Source organism: Halichoeres trimaculatus, unplaced genomic scaffold (assembly GCF_033239565.1).
Source record: "Halichoeres trimaculatus isolate MK-OKI-2021-1 unplaced genomic scaffold, fHalTri1.1 fHalTri1_scaffold_10, whole genome shotgun sequence".
NCBI classification, from domain to species: Eukaryota; Metazoa; Chordata; class Actinopteri; order Labriformes; family Labridae; genus Halichoeres; species Halichoeres trimaculatus.
Window position 1 is genome coordinate 34,472,122 of NW_027437187.1, and position 20,565 is coordinate 34,492,686.

Below are 20,565 nucleotides of genomic sequence, written 5' to 3' on the forward strand. Positions count from 1 at the left end.
ATAAGATGTATGATGTGTTTAAACAGAAAAAACAACAATTTAAGGAATAACTCTAATAAGGGTGTAAGATGGAGTCAGAAAACTTTTCTAGTCCTACCCCTTAGTCTTTTAGTTTTTATGTTTTGTGTTGTAGTACAATAAATGTGTTATAAATCCTGGTATTACTCCTAATTCAAAATATAATGATGCCAGTAAGGTCAGCCACACATTAGGATAAATTCTTTGAGTGAAAAGACAAGCATCAGGAAAAAAAAAAAACCTAGTTTGCAGGAAATTTTCTTTTGAAAATTAAAAAAAAAAGTCCTCTTTCTCATTTTAAGTGTGCATGCATCAAATTTCTATTTAAATTTTACTTGAATTATCAAATGCACCCATATTTGAAAAGTTTTAAAGCATTCCTGTTCATGCAATTTAGTTTAAAGTTCAGGGGCTGCGAGGTGCGCTGGTGCTGGTTGCCATGGTTACCCCTGTCTCCAGGATGATTCCAGAGTTAAACATCGATATTGACGCTTACAGGGAGCAAAAATCCTGTAACATCAAACAGTTTCTTTTTGAAAATGAGCAACTCTTTGAGGGTTGAGTGTTAATTCATCCTGTCAGAGTCTAAATCACTTCAAAACACGTTTGGGTTTGTGTCAGTGTGTGTGTGTGTGTGTGTCAGTCCCAGCAGGGGATAATCCAGAGTTGTGTGTTCCTGTAAATGTGTGTGTTTCTGTGTTTTCTGCTGCAGGATTTCCTCTGCAACACGGCGTTAAATCAGCCGAACATAAAACGCTGACACACATTTAATCAGGAAAAATAGATATGCATGCACATGACTGCACCACACATGCACACACTCACACACACACACACACACACACACACACTTGTGACCCTATCAGATGTGGAGTGGAGCAGGGGGGTTTCTTTCTGCACGGCGGGCCTGCGGTGGTTTACTGTGGCATTAAGGATAAAAATAGGCTGCAAGGAGCTGACTCTACTGGGCAGCGCAGCACACAGCTGCAAGTCATGCTGTGTGTGTGTGTGTGTGTGTGTGTGTGTGTGTGTGTGTGTGTGTGTGTGTGTGTGCATTAACTGGACTGTATGTTTGTTTATTTGCTCTGTGGCGTTTGCTTCAGTGTGTTTTCTGCATTATGTTTTTAAAACCACAACAGCACAGCTCAGGGACGTGAAAGATTATCAGCTTTAAATGTGTGTGTGTGTGTGTGTGTGTGTGTGTGATTGGGGGTTTTTATGTCCTGTTTTTAAGCCTTTAATTGTCAATGCAGCTGTTGTACTTTAACAAAGTGTTGCTGTCCCTTTAAATAAGTTCATCAGAGCGTCTTCATGGATGTTTCTGCAGCGCTGACTTTACTCCGGGCAGTGAAAGTCCCTGAACCAGCTCCGTCTCAAACAAAACAAACCAATAAAATAAAAACCACAATTAAAACAGAAGTTTCCACTAAATAAAATTTTATTTCAGGGTTTAAATTTTGCAGTGAAGGAGGGCCTCTGATTGGCTGATATCCAGAGTCTCACAGGAGCCTGAAACCGCTCTGAGTTATCGTGGTGTCTTTATTGTGTGTGTGTGTGTTTGTGTGTGTGTGTGTGTGTGTGGTAAGAGAGATTTAGGACAGGAGGGTGAGGAAGCCCTGGGAATGTTGAATCAAGATTTTCATCAGTTGGAGAGCGCAGAGCGAGGCTTACTGTGCGGTGATGAAACATCACATGACGAGCTGAAGTGGGTCTCTGTGCTCATTCACATGAGGATTACTTATCATTACATCGTCAGCTACTGTTACACACACACACACACACACACACATGCAGAATACAGAGAGTGTGTGTTTGTTTTCTCTCCTCTGTGTGTTTTTACTGTGTGTGTGTGTGCGTGTGTGTGTGTGTGTGTGTGGGGGGGCTTACAGTATGTGGGACTTCATCAAACTTTCATTGACTCTGTCAGCTGAGCTCATTTAACATGAGTGGATTCTGCCGTGTGGGATTCTGGGTAAAAATATCTCCATGGTAGGACTCTCACAGCCTCCAGTCTGCATAGTAACACACAGACGCTAGAGCTGTGTGTGTGAGTGTGTGTGTTTCTGTCTTTGGTAAAGACCTTCATGTAAAGGAGAAAACCTCCTCTCGTCTCAGCAGAAATGAGTCCATCTTTCATTCCATCTTTATTTACTCTGAGAGAAAAGTTTAATTTACCTTTTTTGTAGAATAAAAAAACAAAATGCACCTTAAAAGTCTCATACTTTACAAGAGATACAAGTCCCATCATTTTTTTATGAATTCCACCTCATCTTTTCTACTTGTAGAAGTTTTACACTTTTTAAATGTGATATGCAACCATACAGAAAGCAAGAGAGAAGCCAGAAAGAGGTCAGAGAAAAGCTAGGGAGAGGCCAGAGAAGAGCCTAAGAAAGGCCTGAGAAAAGGCAGACAAAGGCCAGAAAGAGGCCAGAGAAAGTCCTGGTTAAGTCCAGGGAAGGACTAGAGATAGATCAGAGCGAGTTCAGAGAGAGGCCAGAGAGTAGCCCGAGAGAGGCCAGAGACGGACTAGAAAGCAAGACCAGAGCGAGTTCAGAGAGAGACCAGGGAGAAGCCTGAGAGAGGCCTGAGAGAAGCCAGAGAGAGGCCAGAGAATAGCCAGACAAAAAAGAACAGGTAGAAGCCCAAAAGAGGCCAAAGAGAGACCAGGAATAAGCCAGGGAGTGACCCAAGAGAGGCCAGAGAGTAGCAAGCGAGAGGCCCAATAGGCCCGAAGAGAGGCCAGAGAGGGACCAGAGAAAAGCCAGAGAGGGACTACAGAGCAAGACCAGAGAGAGTACAGGGAGAGGCCAGAGAGGGGCCTGATAGAGGCCTGGGAAAGGCCAGAGAGAGGCCCAGGAGAGGCCAGAGAAAAGCAAGAGAGAAGCCTGAGAGAGGCCAGAGAATAGCCTGAGAGAAGCCTGAGAGAGGCCAGAGAATAGCCAGAGAGAGACCAGAGAGAAGCCAGGGAGTGGCCCAATAGAAGCTTGAGAGAGGCCTGGGAGAGGCCAGAGAGGTACTACACAGTGAGACAAGAGAGAGGCAGGGAGAAGCCAGCAAGAGGCCCAAGAGAGGCCAGAGAGAGGCCGGGAGAGAAACCTGGGAGGGGCCAGAGAGAGACCAGAGAGAAGCCAGTGAGAGGCCCAAGAGAAGTCTGAGAGGCCAGAGACAAGGCAGGAAGAGGCCAGAGAGAAGCCTTTGAGAAGCATGAAAAAGCTAGAAAGAGGCCAGAGAGAGCCCAGAGGGAGACCAGAGATTATCTCAGTGAGTGAGAGACTTGTTTTTTTGACATCCAAGTGTCATGCTGGCCACCTGGACTTTTTTTTTTTGCTTTATCCTTGAAAATATCTTATCTTCTTTCCTTCTCTTCTTTAGGGTTCCCCACAAATGTGCCTTTTTAAAAGCAGCATCTCTGGGTTATGTGTAAGCAAATAAAAAGTCACAGACAAAGCTATAATCAGCATATTTAGCAGCCAAACTTCCTGAAAATCTCTCCAACTGAACTGAACAGATAATTTTGTCATGTGCGGCAGCTGGAACATTTATGAACGTCCTCTTTGGTAAAAGCATTCAACAAACTTGATCAGCAGATATCAGAAGAGGAGGTTAGTTAGGAAAATTCTTGTAAATGTTAAAATATTAACAGAACAATCCCTCCCTTTCTATCTAAATCTGAAACACATGTGTCATCGCTCCATTATTTTGAAGGTCGTGCTCTTTGTCGACCTCTGAGGCTGCTCTTCAGCTGGAAACACCCAGAGCTGACCATGCCCGTCCTGTTGGTGCTTTGATTATATAAGAATAGCCTGGATCCTCTCTGATGTCACTGTGATGTCAGCTCGATGCCGCTGCTGACAGCAACAATGACCCCCTGAGGCAGCCCGGCTATGAAAACACTGAAAACACACCCCACCGCTGCACATCGCTCTGATCTGCTGCAGGAGCTACAAAAAGTGGAGATGTTTTTCATAATTTTGTGTTGGGATCTTTTCCAACCATCAGTCTCCGGTCTTGGACGGCAGCCTCGTCCGCAGAACGAAGTGAGACGTGATCTTTGTTTTGGATGAGTTCTGGGTGATAGAAACGCTGCTGTTCCAGCTCTGGGACTCTTCTGGCTGTCAACATGTTGCGTAACACAGATGGGTCATCGCTGTGAGTGAACGCAGCCTGGTGAAGGAGGCTCTGCTCCATCTTTCTCATTGTTTCTCTGCCTCTCTGTTTCTCTCCACTCTTTCCTTTTAACTCAATCTAATTTATGCCGTACCTGCCCCGGCTCCCTGCTCCCCCCTCCACACTGGATCTGTTTCCTCTTTGTAAATCAAATCCTTTTTGCACACATCGATCCCTCTGGCAAAGTGAAATCCCTCGTGATGAAGGGTCACTGAGTGTCAGATGCTCCCCCCTCCCTCTGCAGGGATTGATCTAAATCAGTGTTCTGGTAACCACCATCCATCGTCACCTGGCGTGCTAAAAAAGACCGATGTGATCTGCACCCACGTATTACCTAATCTCCATAAACAGAGGTCTTCAAATGATGCAGAATCCGTGGGCGCTGGAAGTGAAATGGTTTCTGAATAGTCCTGTAAACCAGGTCGTATGTAGGGCTGCTGTACTGTACTCCTTTAAAGGAGCAGTGTGTAGAAATAAGAATTAGAGCAAATTTGTTGCTAAACCATCCCATCACTTAGTGACTCTCTGCCTTTGCAGATCGAAGGAGATCCTGAAGATGGCCTCATTTATTCTGATCATCATATTCAGGGGTCTGCAGTTAACTTTCATAGGAGGCATTTTGCCTAATCTCACCTGGATTAAAGTCATTCAGGAGCCACAAAATCTTCTCTATCAACACAATGAAGAATATACAGCGTATGCAATTATATGCATAGTTAAAATCTGGTGAATAATTATCTAAAAAAAATGTTTAATTAATGAAACTGTTTTATTTTCTGAAAAATTGCAACAACTAGTATAATTAAAAAAACTAGATTAAAAAAAAAAAGAATTTAAAGAAATTGCATTTTGAGAAAAAAAATATGAAGATTCAAAATTTTGCTAAGGTTTCAAAAACTTTTGTAATTTTGCAATTTTTTTCCCCCAAAAATTTTTTCAATTTCATTTTTTTTTATTTAACAAAGATTTCAAAAACTTTTGTGATTTGACAAATTTTCCAAAAAAAATGAAAAAATACTATTAATATTTTATTTTCAATTTAATTTTTTTATTTAACAAAAAATATTGTTGATAAAGTATGCCATTTTTTTTATTTTTAAAAAAATATAAAATTGCAATTCTTTCTTTAAAAAGCGAAAATTCAAAAAAATAAAAATAAAAGACAGATTCCAAACAAGTGTAATTCTAAAAAGTTTGGGATTTAAAAATTTTGCAAAGACTTCAAAATCTTTTGTAATTTGGCAATTTTTTTCAAAACAAAAAATATATATATTATAATATTTTACTTTCAATTTTCATTTTTTTTCATTTAACAAAAAAATATTGTCAATAAAATATGCCATTTTTTGTAAAAAAAATTTTGAGAGTTCAAAAATGCAAGTCTTTCTTAAAAAGTGAAAATTAATAAAATAAAAAAAAAAAAATCCAAACAAGTGTAAATCCTAAAAAAAAAAGCCAAACTTGCTCAAAAAGTTTGAGATTTAAAAATTTAGCAATTTTTTTTTTTTTAAATTTTGAACATGGAGTAGTGTGAGTAGCGTGGGTTATCATGGAGGCTGAAGTTTGTGAAATTTTGGATTAGGATTTTAGAGAAAAAGAGGTGAGTTGAGGAACAGGAAGCTGTTTTTACAGTTGTGACGAGCCACTCTGTGTTGGTTCGCCTCTGACCCAGAAACAGTTGGCATGTAAGGTGACCAATCAGAAAGAAGGAGGTTGAGGGGGGGCCGTCTGTTCAGCTGAAAACTTCTGCACACTGCTCCTTTAAGAGACTTCTGACTGTCGATGCTTTTTGTCTCAGAGTTTATCATCTCTGTCGTCTCCGTCCAGCCTAGAAAAATAATAATTTGCACCCTTGTGATGAGAACAAACTGTAACTTAATAATTTCTTTTCTAAATCCTAGTGTTTGGCTGTGATCCCTGGTTATTGTATCTGTCTGTCTGAATTTATCCTGGTTGAATCTGTGTTTGGAGGGAGAATCGTGCCTCTTCAAATCAAAGCTTTGTGACCTTTAAGCTTCAGTTTTTACCACATGAGCTGCAGGCGATCACTTGTCAGAGGTTTGTTTTATGTCCCAGTGTTATTGGGTTTAAATGTCAGAGCAGAATCACAGCTCATTGACGGATCATTGGGGAGGAAGCGCTCTGAAGCAGAGACGCTTTAATTGGTGGGTCTGCTTGTGTGTGAATGACAGATGGGTCTCCGAATCGCTGCCATCACCCTCAGGGTCAGTTTATCCCCGGGGACGATCCACCCACTGCTCACACTTACACACACACACACACACTTACACACACACTCTCAAATATTCCAGAGGCGTCCGTATCTCCAGAGACCAGAAACGGATCCAAAAAGTTCAACCTGTCAGCCAATCCTAATTCACTCCTCGCTGGATGCGTCGTCATCGCTCTGACCTAGAAAACCAGATCTGGGCTGGAGTCGACGAGGAGGCAGCTCAGGAGTGGAAGATAATTCAGGTCGCTTGTCATGCAGGGAGGCTGCGGAGTCGATGATGCTTCCAGGTTTTTATTTCCTCACATTTGCCCCCGTGGTGGCACAGATTCCCGTCTGTGAGAGACGGCTGGAGGCAGAGAGGAGCAGATTATGACACTTTATTTTGAAGGTTTTTAAGAGCAGGAAGTTTCTGGTTAAACCTTTCAGAAACTCAGAAGATAACGGATGTTTGAGCTGTTGTGGCCGTGCAGGATTCAGTGACTAACTCCTCACAGCGGCCTGACCCCGTGTGTCTGAAACCAGAACCCGCAGAGGGAAAGATCGATATATATTGACGGGACTGTCCCCCCGGCGAGCTGCGGCACAGGCGTGACCGGCAGCTCTGCCTCTGACAGGAAGTGTTGATTAGAAGCCCAGCGGCAGGAAACGGGCGCCACTTACCGCTGCTCTGACGCTGAAAAGTTCAGCTTCGTGATGGTTCTCCTTTAGGATCTTTTTCCATTTCAAACACAGCAGGTTTTTGGTCAGATAGCAGAGGAAATCATGACAGAGAGGTATCCTTAAAGAGGCTGTGAGGAGTTTCAAAGTGATCTTGAAAAAGTCTCCCTTCTAGATATCTGCCTGATCATTATCTACACTTTAAAATGAGATGATCAGCGCCAATTCAGGGTATTTTGAAATGTTACTTTTTAGCTTCCTGACTAGTTTGAGAGGGATCAGATTGATAGTCTCGATGACAACACCACGCCGACTGATAAAGTTTAGCAGTGAGAAGAGAAATCTGTGTTTTTCTCTGGTGAAAACGATTTCTGTGATTAATTTTGTAGTGATGGTGGACACTGGAGCCTAACTGTCAGACAGAAAAAGAACAAAAGAGCAGAAGAAAGAGAAACAGGAGAGAGATAGAGCACGAGCTAAAGGCTAAAAGAGTTAATCTGTTTGTGCTAATGTTGGCTCCAACCCACAGTCAGCAGTTATTCTGCAGTGGTCTGTTCAAACTTGAGAGTCTATCAATAATATGAAGAGTGAGGTTACGTTAGCTCTGATTGGTGGATAGCTAACCAGGATTCACTAACGTTACACATTACACACACGTCTTAGAGCACCGGGCTGCTAGCTGCGCTAAATATAGACAGCTACTAAACGACTTACAAACTGACAGTGTTTGCTTGCTGTCACGTTAGCATACAGATACATCAGAGCACTGGGCTGCCGATAGCGCTACATATAGCATGCTATTGGCGCATAGTAAGAACTCATATTGTTTGCGTGTAGGCTTGTTTTTAAACAACACCACTATGTAACTGTTACTGATAAATACTGTACCTCATTGCGTTGTTTACTGCAGGTCTGAGGTCTTTACACTGGCTTCCTATTTGTCAGAGGATGGACTTTTAAATATATCAAAGATCATTTGATCCCATATGAACCATCAAGACCACTCAGGTCATCTGGATCAGGTCTGCTTTCAGTCCCCAGAGTCAGAACTAAACATGGAGAAGCAGCATTCAGCTTCTATGCTTCAAATATCTGGAACAAACTGCCAGAAAATATCAGGTCTGCTGACACTCTCTGCTCCTTTACATCCAGGTTGAAGACTCACCTTTTTGCAGCTGCCTTTATTAGAGCATCTTAACAAATCATTTTAATTACTTTTCTTTTTAACAATCCCATATCCTGCTCCTTTTCTGCAGTTTAATCTGGATCATTGATGTCTTCATGAAATGTTAGAAACATGTTTTGGTCCAAAAAGCCAATAAATCAAGCACAGCAGCATTGTTTCCAGGCTCTAATAGCCCCTCTGTTCAGAACGCTCTGATTTAGTGGGCGGGGCCTTCATATGTAAATGAGCCACCGCTGATACCGCCCCGCTCTTCCGCGTCACTGAGAGTGGCGCCACGAGCTCCAAGTGCACAATGTTTAGAAAACAGAGAAGCTGGTTTACCGTAACATTACAGGCTAAAACAACAGGCTAACTGCAGCTAAAGTTAGCATCCTGAAGCTAACACAGAGACAGGGGGGACACTGAGGAAAAGCTCTTACATCTGCTCCACAGCACACAGCATTTAAAATACTCACATTTCCAGGGTCCCAGGTTTGTTGGAGGATGGTTGGTAATGCGCCTGGATTCAGGACCAGTCTATTGGCTAGCCCTCTGTTGGACTGTCCAAAGTTGGAAAAGCAGTCGGCCGTGAAGTGACTAGAACACATGCACAGTTTTACTGAGTGTAGCTGGAACATTTCCTTAATAAATGAACTCTAGACACTTAGTCTGTCTTCTTCTTAGATGGGAAGCTTGTGCATGGAACTATGTGGCTGTTTACAGCCAAAAACAGAGCAGTGATGGCTCTTCAACTTCAGCATTCATAACGTCTTGTTAAAAGCAATTAAAGACAAAAATGAGGTCCGAATTGCTTGTAACAAGTTAAAAAATCTGCCAATGGAACAAGGAAAAATTGCTTGAAAATTTGCTTAAACACGCGTTTCCGTGTTAACCCAGATTATAGACGTTATAGATGTGTGTGTGTGTGTTGTCTAGATAAAGTTTGTTTCATTTCTTCTTCAGTGGATGATGAGAAACACTGAAGACGAACAGCTGGCTGCCGGCAGAAACCTGATTCATCAGAGAGCGTCGTCTCATTGATGACACCAATTAAACAGACTGATTCTGTTTTTTAAGCATCCTGCAGGAAGCCGTGAAGAAGGATCTCTTTTGCTAAATCAAACATCTTTAATATTTCTGTCTATAATCGGCCAAACAAGCTGAAGAGTTTTCTGTTTCCCACTTTTCCTGAGATGTTTCTGCAGCATCTCCTCGTTCTGTCTCCTCGTCTGAATGGCTCATCTGTTGGACTCGCTGATTTCGGACGGTCACAGACTTTACATTCACAGCATCATGAATGAATGAATGGATGAATGGATGAATGGATGAGACTCTTTGCTTTGCCGTTCTGTCTTTCTCCTCCTCCATCTCTGGCTCTGCTCCCTGAACCCCGTCACCCACGGCGTACAGCATGCCTGTAAAGGTTGATGCTAATAATACTGAGGTCTCACTTTAAGCTCTCCTCTGCAGCTGCACTTGTAAATAATATAGTGTGACTCCAGCGCTGCTGCTCCTCTTGTAAATACAGTTCCTCCCTCCTGCAAAGCAGCACACAAACATCTTCCCTAAAGCTCGTGAAGTGGCCTCAGCTGCCCCGCTGTTTACACTGTGAAAGTGAAACCAGGAAACATTGAGTTTAAGTCCCCTCACCGCCTCCATACCTAAAATAAGCCGCAGAGAAATCAGCGCGGAGGAAATGCGATGCTGTGTTTTAAGAGGCTGATTTAATTGAGTTGTATCTGAGCTGCTCTGTGTGAGTTTCTCCTGCAGCTCAAGTCGGGACAAACTGAGCAGGACGGACTTTACTCAGCAGCTGATGCAGAAACCTGCAGGTCGAGGAGAGCCTGAGCCCTGCAGAAATGTGTTTGCACCATAATATAAAAACATTCTCTTTCTAGCAACTTTACCAGAGTTAAATTTCTTTTAATCTGTACATTTTGTGTACATAAAAGCTCAGATTTGTGCATGATCAGAGCATAAATTAGTGGATCTTCACTGTTTGACGTTCAGTTAAGCTTTGGGCCCATCTTTAAGCCTTTGCATTTTTTTACACTGAGAAATTAAAATCTTATAAGAGGGATAAAATTTATTTTCAACAAAAAAAGTCTTATTAGTCTCAATCTGGGACACATTTATGTGACAAGTCCAGAGAAATCTCTTAATTCAAGATATTAAAAGAATTAAACAATGTTGGGATAGAAAGTAAAAAGTATGACAGAGGATCAGGTTAAAGAAAAAAAAAGTTTCAATGAGATAAATCTCATGAATATATGAGAATCAAGCTCTCTCAGCTGCTCCTTTCTACTTCCAATAATAACTCGGACTCACTCCTCTTCTTCAAAACTGCTTTCTTGACCCCTACACCATAAAAAAACTGAAATCTTATCAAGTGTTTTTGTCTTATTTCAGAAGAAAATGTCTTTTTAGACTTAACATGAGCCATATTCACCTGACCAGTCCAGAAAAATGTTTTATTTTAAGTTAGTTAAACCTCAAAAAATGAAGTTTAAAATCCTGTAACAAGGTAAAGAGAAATCTACCAAGAAGACAAAAAAAGTTACCTGTATTAAGACATTAATCCAGTGTCAATCAAATTTTCAAACAAACTTTTTTTGTTCCTTTGGCATATTGTTTTTACGTGTTACAGCAATTCAGAGCTTATTTTTGTCAACATACAACATGAAACAAGACATTTTTCTGGACTGGTCGGGTGAATGTGGCTCATATCAAGTGTAATACGACCATTTTTACTTACAATAAGACAAATCCACTTGTGAGATTTCATTTTTTTGCAGTGTACCATTATGGAATCAATTCTGCATTTTTTGAGGGAACCTTCCCAAAGGATTGACAAAGTTCTTATTTTTCTGTCTATCGTTAGATAGATAGATAGATAGATAGATAGATAGATAGATAGATAGATAGATAGATAGATAGCGTCTATCAGCGTCATTAAAAAGTGCTATATAAATCTGATTTATCATTATTGTAATGAGAAAAAAAAATCATAAATTTAGAAAAAAAAACTCTTAAACTTATGAGAATAATCTTATCACCTTAGTCTATAAGATGTCAGAAGATCTAAGAAGTTTGAAAAAGTAGTATGAAAGAGAAAATCACATGCCTAAAATGGTTTTGATGATTCCACACCTCTCCTGGGTGAAGTTGTTTAATATTTTTATTCATTCATTCATTTATTTTCTGAACCGCTTATCCTGTTCAGGGATTGCGGGTGGCTGGAGCCTATCCCAGCTGTCGTTGGGCGAGAGGCGGGTTCACCCTGGACTGGTCGCCAGCCAATCACAGGGCTGACACAGAGACAGACAACCTTTCACCAAGCGGCAACCTCCGGTCTGAGAATATGAGACGATGCTGAAGTGCTAAAATCTGCTGTTTCTCGTACGTTTGCTTGAGGCTGGCTCCGAAAGTAGTGGAAGTCACATACACACCAAGCCAAAAAAATCTGTTTTCAAATCAGAAATAAACCTTTTTACAGCCTGGTTCAAAAAACGTCTCCTGTCTGAGTCGCTCATTTTGCACCCACTGTATGGGGGGGTGAATTTTTTTCTAACTCGGCCGTTCAGAGGATATGAAGATCGTGAGCTCCCCCAATCAGAGGCACAGCTGAAGGTCACATGACAGCCGGTGCCCTATAGCTGTAGGCGAAGCCCTTGCCACTACCAATATGGCCGCTATAGCCAATCTGCTTCATTTTCCGTTTCAGAAACAGACGGGTGACGTCGGCGAGACTACGTCCATGTTTTATACAGTCTATGCCTTTCATATTCATGAATCATATTTTGTCAGTGCTGTAATTTTCAGACGTTTCATTTGAACAAAAGCTGAATTTGCTTGGAGGCCAAAGCAAGTTTCCCAGCGCTGGGGACGGCTTGTTTTTTAGGAAAAGCTCTCTGTCTACCTAGCTGTGATTGCAGAGGGTGGATTTGTTAAAGCGATGTTCCACTGTTGACTTTTTGATCAGGGAAAGACGATTCTGTGAATACCTTTCTGATCCTACCAGACTTCTTAACAAAGCCCCAGTTTCTTAGCAATTTTTTTCTTTCTTTTGTCTTTAAGGACTCTGAAAAAATAGCACAGCATTTCTATGGAGTTAAATTAATGACTTTATTCTTGTAAATTTATGAGATTATTCTCATTTCATTCATTTTCCTTTATTTGTTTCAGAGGGACACTGCACATTAATAAACATTTCATAAAAATGTAAATGCACCCGAGTTAGCCAAAAGGCTAGTTTACATCGGCTGTCCCCCCTGCCAGAGCAGCATAGGCTAATACCTGGTAGGGAATAGTAAAATACAATTAACTTTTTTTTTCTTTTGTCTTTTTCAATGTGGCCCTAATGTCTTAAAAGGAAATCTGCCAGCGTGATCGGAAAATTTCTCAACAAGTTTCTTGAAATAGGAATGTTTTATATCAAAAAGTGAAAAAGTATATTTTTTCCCAAAACTATAATAATTAATAATGGGAAAGCCCGTCTGTCTGTTGATTCATATGTAAGAAACAAAGCATCAAAAACTCAGAGTCAGAATCTTAGCCAGAGGCTTTTGTGTCTTACATAAAAACGTTACATCAAAGTCACTTTTCCCTTTAAGTCTCTTTTTGGCCACACACAGGGAAGATTTGTAAGTTTTTTTATTGATAGGAGTGTAAAAAGGATGATTAGCTGTAATCAATTCATCTCATGGTTAAAGCACCTGCTAAAAAAACAGATTTTTCTAAGATTACTTGAATAAAAACGTTTCCTCCTTCAACCTCCACGTACAGGTGAAGAGAAGCGCCGCTCCAGCAGCTGCAGCAGTTAAACTCCACTGTATACTTTAGCTTTACACTAACAACAGCCTCTGTGTGTGTGTGTGTGTGTGTGTTAGGGATCAATGGAGCCTCAGGGGAGCTCAGCGTCACAGCTGATGAGCTCTCAAAGGATTTGGCCTTTAGCATGGAGGCTGTAATAAGGCGACCTTTGACCCTGAACCTCACACTCAGGAAAAAATTGATTCACCTTTTCAGAGAGAAACACGTCAGAGTGGATGATGGGGGAGGTTTACTCTCTCTACGGGTGCCAGGAAGGGTCATTTGGTGATGATGATGATGGTTTGAGGCGGTGACAGTAAATACAGGTTAAAAAAATGACTTTGTTACAAGAGAAGTGGTGAGAGGAAAAAAAGATATAAAGATAAGAGCTGCTCATAGTTCCTCCTCCAGAGTGCTGGCCAATCAGGAGGAAGGGGTTTGTGGAGCAGGGAGCCTTAAAGAGACAGCAGCTGAAACAAAGTCATGTAGAAAGATGCTGAAAAATAAGGGTTTTCTAAAACACCAGAGAGTGAAAAATAGAGATTTTATAGAGCTAAAAAATCATGTAAGGATACTACAGGGGCACCAGAGGGACAAATAACGACTGAAAACAAAATAAAAAAAAGCAAACTACCCCCTTTTTAATAAAGATGCTAAGAATAATTAGAGTTTGCAAGAGCATTCATAAGCTGCCAGGTTAGCCTCACTTTAAGAATGGACTCTTCATGTGATTGAGCTCTCAGAATCCTGATTTGCAATGCAAAAAGAAATGTTTTTTAATATTTTTATCTTAAAAAACCCGTTCTAAAATATAGCTTCACATGCTCATCATTTCAGTGCAGGTGGCAGTAAGATTACTGATCTTACCCTTCAAAATAAAACACAGGCTAACGGCAGACTGAAACTAGGGCTGTGTTCCTCAAGGATTGACAGCTTTACACCTGAAAGATTTGACTTTTCTTTAACTAGTCTCTTGAAATTAAGCTTACTGAAATATTAAAGCTTTATCTTCTTTGAAAAAATTGAGTACTTGGTCTGTTGTGCAGTTCATGCAAAGCTGAAAGGAACATCATTCAACATGTCATTCCTGGACTACTGAACCACTTTTTGATGCTTCAAAAGTTAACAAAAATAAAGATACAAGCTTCATTTGGTAATCTTCAAAACTGTTTCCCGTAGAGCAGGGGTGGCCAACCAGTCAGAGACCAAGAGCCACAAAAGTGACCATGGTACTACGGAGAGCCACATCACACACGTGGTCTTACAAACACACTTCCTCTCACACATTAACAAAATGACATGAAAATCAATGTATTTCCAATTTTCAAAGTGAGATTTATTGTGTTTGTCAGTGTGTTTAAATTTGTACTAGAGAAGAGAAACTGAAACTTAAGTATCAATATTGATCAATACTGAACCCAACATTGGCATCAATGTATCACAATTTTAGATTGATCAGCACACCACTACTCATAGCTCTATATATATTTTCATGAATGGATCAAAGAGCCGCACACCAAAAGGCAAGGAGCCACATACGGCTGGCAGGTTGGCCACCTCTGCCTTAGGGCAAGGAAAACTCGAATTAAAAAAAATATTGTGAAATCAAAAAATAGCCAAAAGGTCCAAAAAATGGAATTCAAAAATATGCAAAACTTGCAAAATTTTAAGGTTGAATACATTTCAAAAATGTGCAAAAATTTCAGTAATTTTGAAAGAAAAAATTGCAAAAAAAATTGCAAAAATCTTAAAAATTCAATTTTTTATTGAAATTAAATTCAAAAAAAGAAAAAAAAGAAAAAAAGAAATTAATTTAAATTAAAAATTGCAAAAAAAATTCCATCAGTTCTGAAATGCCAAAATTTGAAAAACTTTCAAACTATTGAAATTTCAAAACTTAGACTAAGACTGTTTCTCAAGGATCAAGAACCCAATCCCTTTTTTCATACAGCACATTCAAAAACAATCAAGTTTACCAAGGTGCTGCACAGTAGAAATCAAATAAAAATATTGAGAAAACAAATAAAATTAATTGAAATAACATATAAAAACCAATCAGAGGCATAAAGACACAGAGAGTAATACCATAACAGACATTAAAGGACGGAGATCACACACCTCCCATGCTGAATTTAAAGCCAAAGAATAAAAATAAGTTTTAAGACGTGACTTAAAAGTTGGTAGGGTGAATGAAAATGAATTAAAAGTGAAATAAAAACAAGACAAGTGACAAGAAAAGGACAGATAGAGAGAAATAATCCACCCCTTCAGTTTTAAGGCCTTAAAGAAGAGGACCTGTAGAGTTTTCACGCCTTTAAATCATGTCCCTATCTCTGGTTTACAGACCTGAACAAGCTGAACCCTGAGTCTGATAAGTGATGTCTCCCAGGTGTAAGTAAAGAGCAGCCGAATGACTCCACGGCTCCACGGCTCAGTGTAAATATTTACAGCAAGATGTGGGAGTTAAAGGCCGGTTTAAAGATGCTGTCCCATCACTGGACATTATTTACTCTGAAGATCTGCAGAGGAGTCCCCGCAGACCCTGAGGACGCTGTACGCCACAGCTGAGGGGTTTGATTTCAGAGTTTTTCTCTTTATTTGTGTGGGAAGGCTGAGGAGTCCTGCTGCTAAAGGTCACACTAATCGAGCCTTGTTCAACACAACCGCAAAATCATCCCCTCACGTCCCTGCCAGCTTTCTGGATCAAAGTGACATATCTCCTATCAGATCCTGTGGGTTGGTGAAATGGGATAAAGCTGCCGTGAGGTCCGGAGTTATCCGCTCTCCGGCTCGGAGCAGAAGCTGTCATCAGGTGGGGTCCGGTTCTGCAACCCGAGCCATGTCGAACTTGTTCCCCCTCATCCAGACCATTCACAGAAATCCAACGCTCGACTCAAACCCAACCAAAAAACCCACTTGGCTTTCTCACGGCAGCTGCAGAAAGAGCAAACCCCCCGAGCAGACGTGCTGCTGATGGAGTAATGATGGAGGAACATGCAGGGGGAGGAACGCTCAGTAACAGCAGCTCAGAGCTCAGAGCGTGAGCGCGACGCCAGGATCAGCTGCAGCAGGAATATACAGAAAATCTAATGTCTCACGACGTCGACTCCAGCAGTATTTGAAGATTTAATTTCAAGAGTTATGATTCATAACCAGAAGGCTGGTGAGGGAGGAATATTTTAATAAATGAAAGGTGGAGGCGAGGAAAGACAAAGAGCCACAGTGTGAGAGACTGAACAACAGACAGCAGGGACAAAAGACAGGAAGGTGTGAGAGAGACGCCTCGCCAAAGAAGGAGAGAGTCAGACACACACACACACACACACACAAACACACACACACAGAAGGGAGCACTGAGACTGTAGGCGAATCTCTGGGAGAACTGGATCAGCTGAGTGTTCGCAGACTGACGTAAACACACCACCGATAAAAGGTGTGTGAGTGTGTTTGTGTGTAAGAAGGAATGATTTAGAGATCGTCTTTGACTGGCTTTGGGAGGCGGGGCCTGCACGCTGAAGGTTTCTGATTGGTGGAGCAGCCATAGTGTTTTTTAGCAATGAGATGACCCCTAGCTGTGATTCACTTGGTACCTCCTAATTCAGGGGTCTGTAACCTTAACTTTAATAGGAGCCATTTTGTCTCAGCTCACCTGGATTGGAGTTCAAAATTTATCTACACAGTGAAGACTATGGGGTGTTTAAAATCTATATATAGATTGAAATGTAATTAATACTGAATTTAAACATTTATGAAATTGTTCATGTAATATATTAGCTTTTTATTCTCAATAAATTTGCAAAAATGTCAAAAAAAGTGAAATTAAAAAATTAGCAAAAATGGAATTCAAAAATATGCAAAACTTGCAAAATTTAAAGGTTGAATAAATTTGCAAAAATTTCAATAATTTTTGAAAAAATGAAAAAAATAAAAAAATCTTGAAATTAAAAAAAAAAAAAGAAGTAAATGTAAAAACAAATGCAAAAATAAAAAAATTAAAAACTACAAAAATTTCATCAACTATTGTGAAATTTGAAAAAAAAATGCAAATATGTAAAAAATATGTTAAAAAAATGATAAAATGTCCTAATATTGAATTCAAAAAAGCCAAAACTTGCAAAATTTTAGGGTTTAATAAAATTGTAAAATTTTCATTAATTTTTGAAAGATGAAAAATGCAAAAAATATCCAAAATCTTGAAATTAAAAAAATGCAAGAATTTCTGAAGAAATTAAAGTAAAAAAAAAAAGAAATTAAAAACTACAAAAATTTCAACAAATATTGAGAAATTTCAAAAAAATGGCAAAAATGTAAAAAAATTTTTTGAAGTTTTATCACTTTGCAAAAATTTAAACTTTGCTGTTATGGAATTTTTTTTTTAATTGGCAACTCAAATGCTTTTAACTGAGATGACGTCACTCCCACTCTCCACTTCCCAGTTCAGATGTTAATTGAACGCAGAATTAATACCTCCTAACTGATGGTCTTCTTTGGGCCTGATAGTGTGAATGTGTCTCTGTCAGCTCCCAGTGTTCCAGTTTAAAGAGTGACCCTGTAAACTGGAGACCTTCAGCTGAAAGTGTCAGTGGATATTCAGTTTACAACAGCTGTTCAAACACAGAAGAAGAAGACCCTGGAAATGAATCCTAGTTTGGTTGTAAATGCATTTACATATGTGTCATAATCTCCTCATCAGATAACTGCAAGTCCTCAATCAACAGGGTCACTCTTTGAGCCAAAACACCGATTGATCCCTGCTGTTTTCATGATTTGAGACGAGCGGTTTCAAAATGAAGCACAATGAAAACTTGGCACTTTTATTGGTTCGACCAAATATTGTCTGTATTAGCAAGTGGTAATTACCGTACTATGTCTAGGTACCTAAATGCATCCTTGTGACTGTGAGGGTGTGGAAGAGCAGGCAATTTTCCATGCTGGACATAAACACAGCATTACAAGGTTATATATTGAAGAATAAACATGTGAAATTGAAAACCTTTTAGATTTTATTATTTAACAAATCAATATTTATTGCCACATAAACACACACAGGTACTAAAAATTGGTACCGTTGAGTACCGATACTGGTTGCCAGGTACCAAGCAGTGGTACTGTATTGTCAAATGTGAATCAAAACCTGCACAGGCTAACAGGCTAACTGCAGTGCTACAAGGTTTGTCTGTCTTCTTCCATGATGTCATTTTTGCTAAAAGGCCTTGTTGTTGTCTTACTGCCCTCTCCTGGTCTGGTGGTGTATTGCAGTTACTTTTATTTTGCTTGATTTTGGTAATCTTCAAATGATTTCAGGTCTTGTTGGAAATATAGACAACCAGTGGACCTGAAATGAAGCAACTTCAGATCAAAATTTCTCTTGAATTTTTGTAATGTTGGTTTAAATGTTGGAGGATTTAGCCTCAGCCAAAAGTCTGTGTTCGGTTTTTCTTATCTATTGATGAAACTTAATGTTGGGAGGTTGAAAAATGCTCCATCTACATCGTGCTGTGGACTTCTGTTTATAAAATCCGCATTACGAGAGCATTACGAGCGAGAACTTGTCTTGAATTCCTCAAACTTTTATTTTTGTCCCTGTTGTTGTGCTCACTGGAAAGCTGGCCATCTTTGGGCTTCTCTTTCATCTCCTGGACGTGTCCCTGTTTACGTGCTCTCAGAAGTCACAGCCTGAAGATGAATGATAAACATTAGAGGCTGCAGCTGTGCAGTTAAAGAATTCCTCCACCGTGATGGAGCTTTCCAGTCAGTTGACTTCACCCTCATAGAGTTAAATTACCCTCAGCAGCTCGTTCCTCTTCAGCTCTGCTCAGCTGACGTCCTGAGGTAGAGCAGTGCTACCTGTTAAAGTTTTACCTGACGTCATGCTGCCTCTAACACACACACACAGTGATACACACACACACAGAGGACAGCGTCTCCCATATGTTGGTGTAACCTGAGAGCAGCCCAGCCTCCTGCTGCGCTGAGCAGTTTTGGAGTCATGCAGGCGGGCTCGCAGCGGTTTGGGGATGAGTGGTGGTTGTTGGGGTTTCATGGTCGACTCCAGAGCGGCCTGGACTTCACCTTAACCACAGACAGGAGGGAGTCCAGGGCTGGGGGACTGAAAGTGGAGCAGATCCACATTTAAATCTCACACAAACTTCCCTAACGTCCTGTAAAGATCAATACTTAGGCCCTATTTACACAACAACACAGTTTTCTAACTCACTTTGACCGACAAATAAATATTTTCTCCTCCATGTGTTTTGTCCTCCAGGCTCAAAGGAAAGAGGTGTTTCTCCAGGAGCGATACGGTCACTACAGCCTCACCGACCCCTTCCTGGCGCTTCAGAGGGACTTTGAATGCGGGGTCCCTGGAGGAGACAAGGAGAGGCGGCCCCTGGGCTCCAGCCCCATCTCTGTCCTGGAGGCTGTCATGGCGCACTGCAGGAAGATGCAGGAGCGCATGTCGGCACAGCTGGCTGCTGCTGAGAGCCGCCAGAAACGGGTAAGTTCACCTTTTTCCATCTCTGCTGTTTGTTAAAGTGGGTTTGCCTCTCTGGTGCAAAGTGCAACTTAAATGAAAAGATTCATTCATGATCTTCAGGAGATCTGGGTTTTGTCTTTCTAGAGCAGGGGTCTGCAACCTCAATTTTTATAGGAGCCATTTTGCCTCAGCTCATATGGATTAAAGTCATTCCACAGCCAAAACTACCTTATCTTCACAATAAAGACAAAGTTTATAAATTCTATGCCTAGTAAAAATCAAGTGATTATAATCTAAACCAGAAGTTTTTTGTGTTTATAAAATTATAAATGTGATGTCTTCATTTTTTTTCATTTTGGATACATTTGCATTAAAAAAAAGAAAAAAAAAATCATCATTTTTAATGTTCAAAGTTAAATTTATTTGATAAAAAAATGTGCAAAAATTCAAAAAAATTTTAAAATGTCAAAAATTTGCTACAATTTTATAAATTTGCAAAAAAGTTTCATTTCAAACATTTGCCAAATTTTCCAAAAGTTAACATTTCTAAATTTGAAGTTTTAAAAAAGGAATTCAAATAATTTGCATTTTTTTAAAAAAAAAGTAATAAATAATTTTCATAATAACAGATATTAAAATTATTTGAAAATTTTTCAGAAAAGCAAATAAAAAATTTGCTAATTTTTCAAAAAGGAATTTACATAATTTGTTAATTTTTAAGAAAAATTAAATGAATAATTTGCAAATTTTTCAGAAAAGGACAAATATAATTAAATTTTTTTTAAAAAAAAGGATATATATTATTTGCATTTTTAAAAAAGGAATTTAAATAATTTTCATTTTTTCTAAAAAAGGTCATTAATAATTTGTATTTGTTAAATGAATTAAAATAATAATTAATAAAAATAAAATAATTACTCATTATTAATAAAAAATAAAATTAAAATAATTTGCAAATTTTCCAGAAAAGCAAATAAAAAATAGCAAATTTTTCAAAAAGGATGTTAAATAATTTTTAAATTTTTTCAGAAAAAGAAA

General features: G+C 39.6%; 1 protein-coding gene across 1 annotated transcript in view; it reads left to right on the forward strand.

Annotated features, from left to right (window-relative positions):
- cttnbp2 (cortactin binding protein 2) overlaps positions 1-20,565 on the forward strand; it is a 149,836-nt gene that overhangs the window by 60,745 nt on the left and 68,526 nt on the right. The window contains 1 exon segment of the mRNA XM_074677114.1: positions 19,318-19,548. Within this exon segment, the coding sequence (XP_074533215.1) occupies positions 19,318-19,548 (231 nt within the window).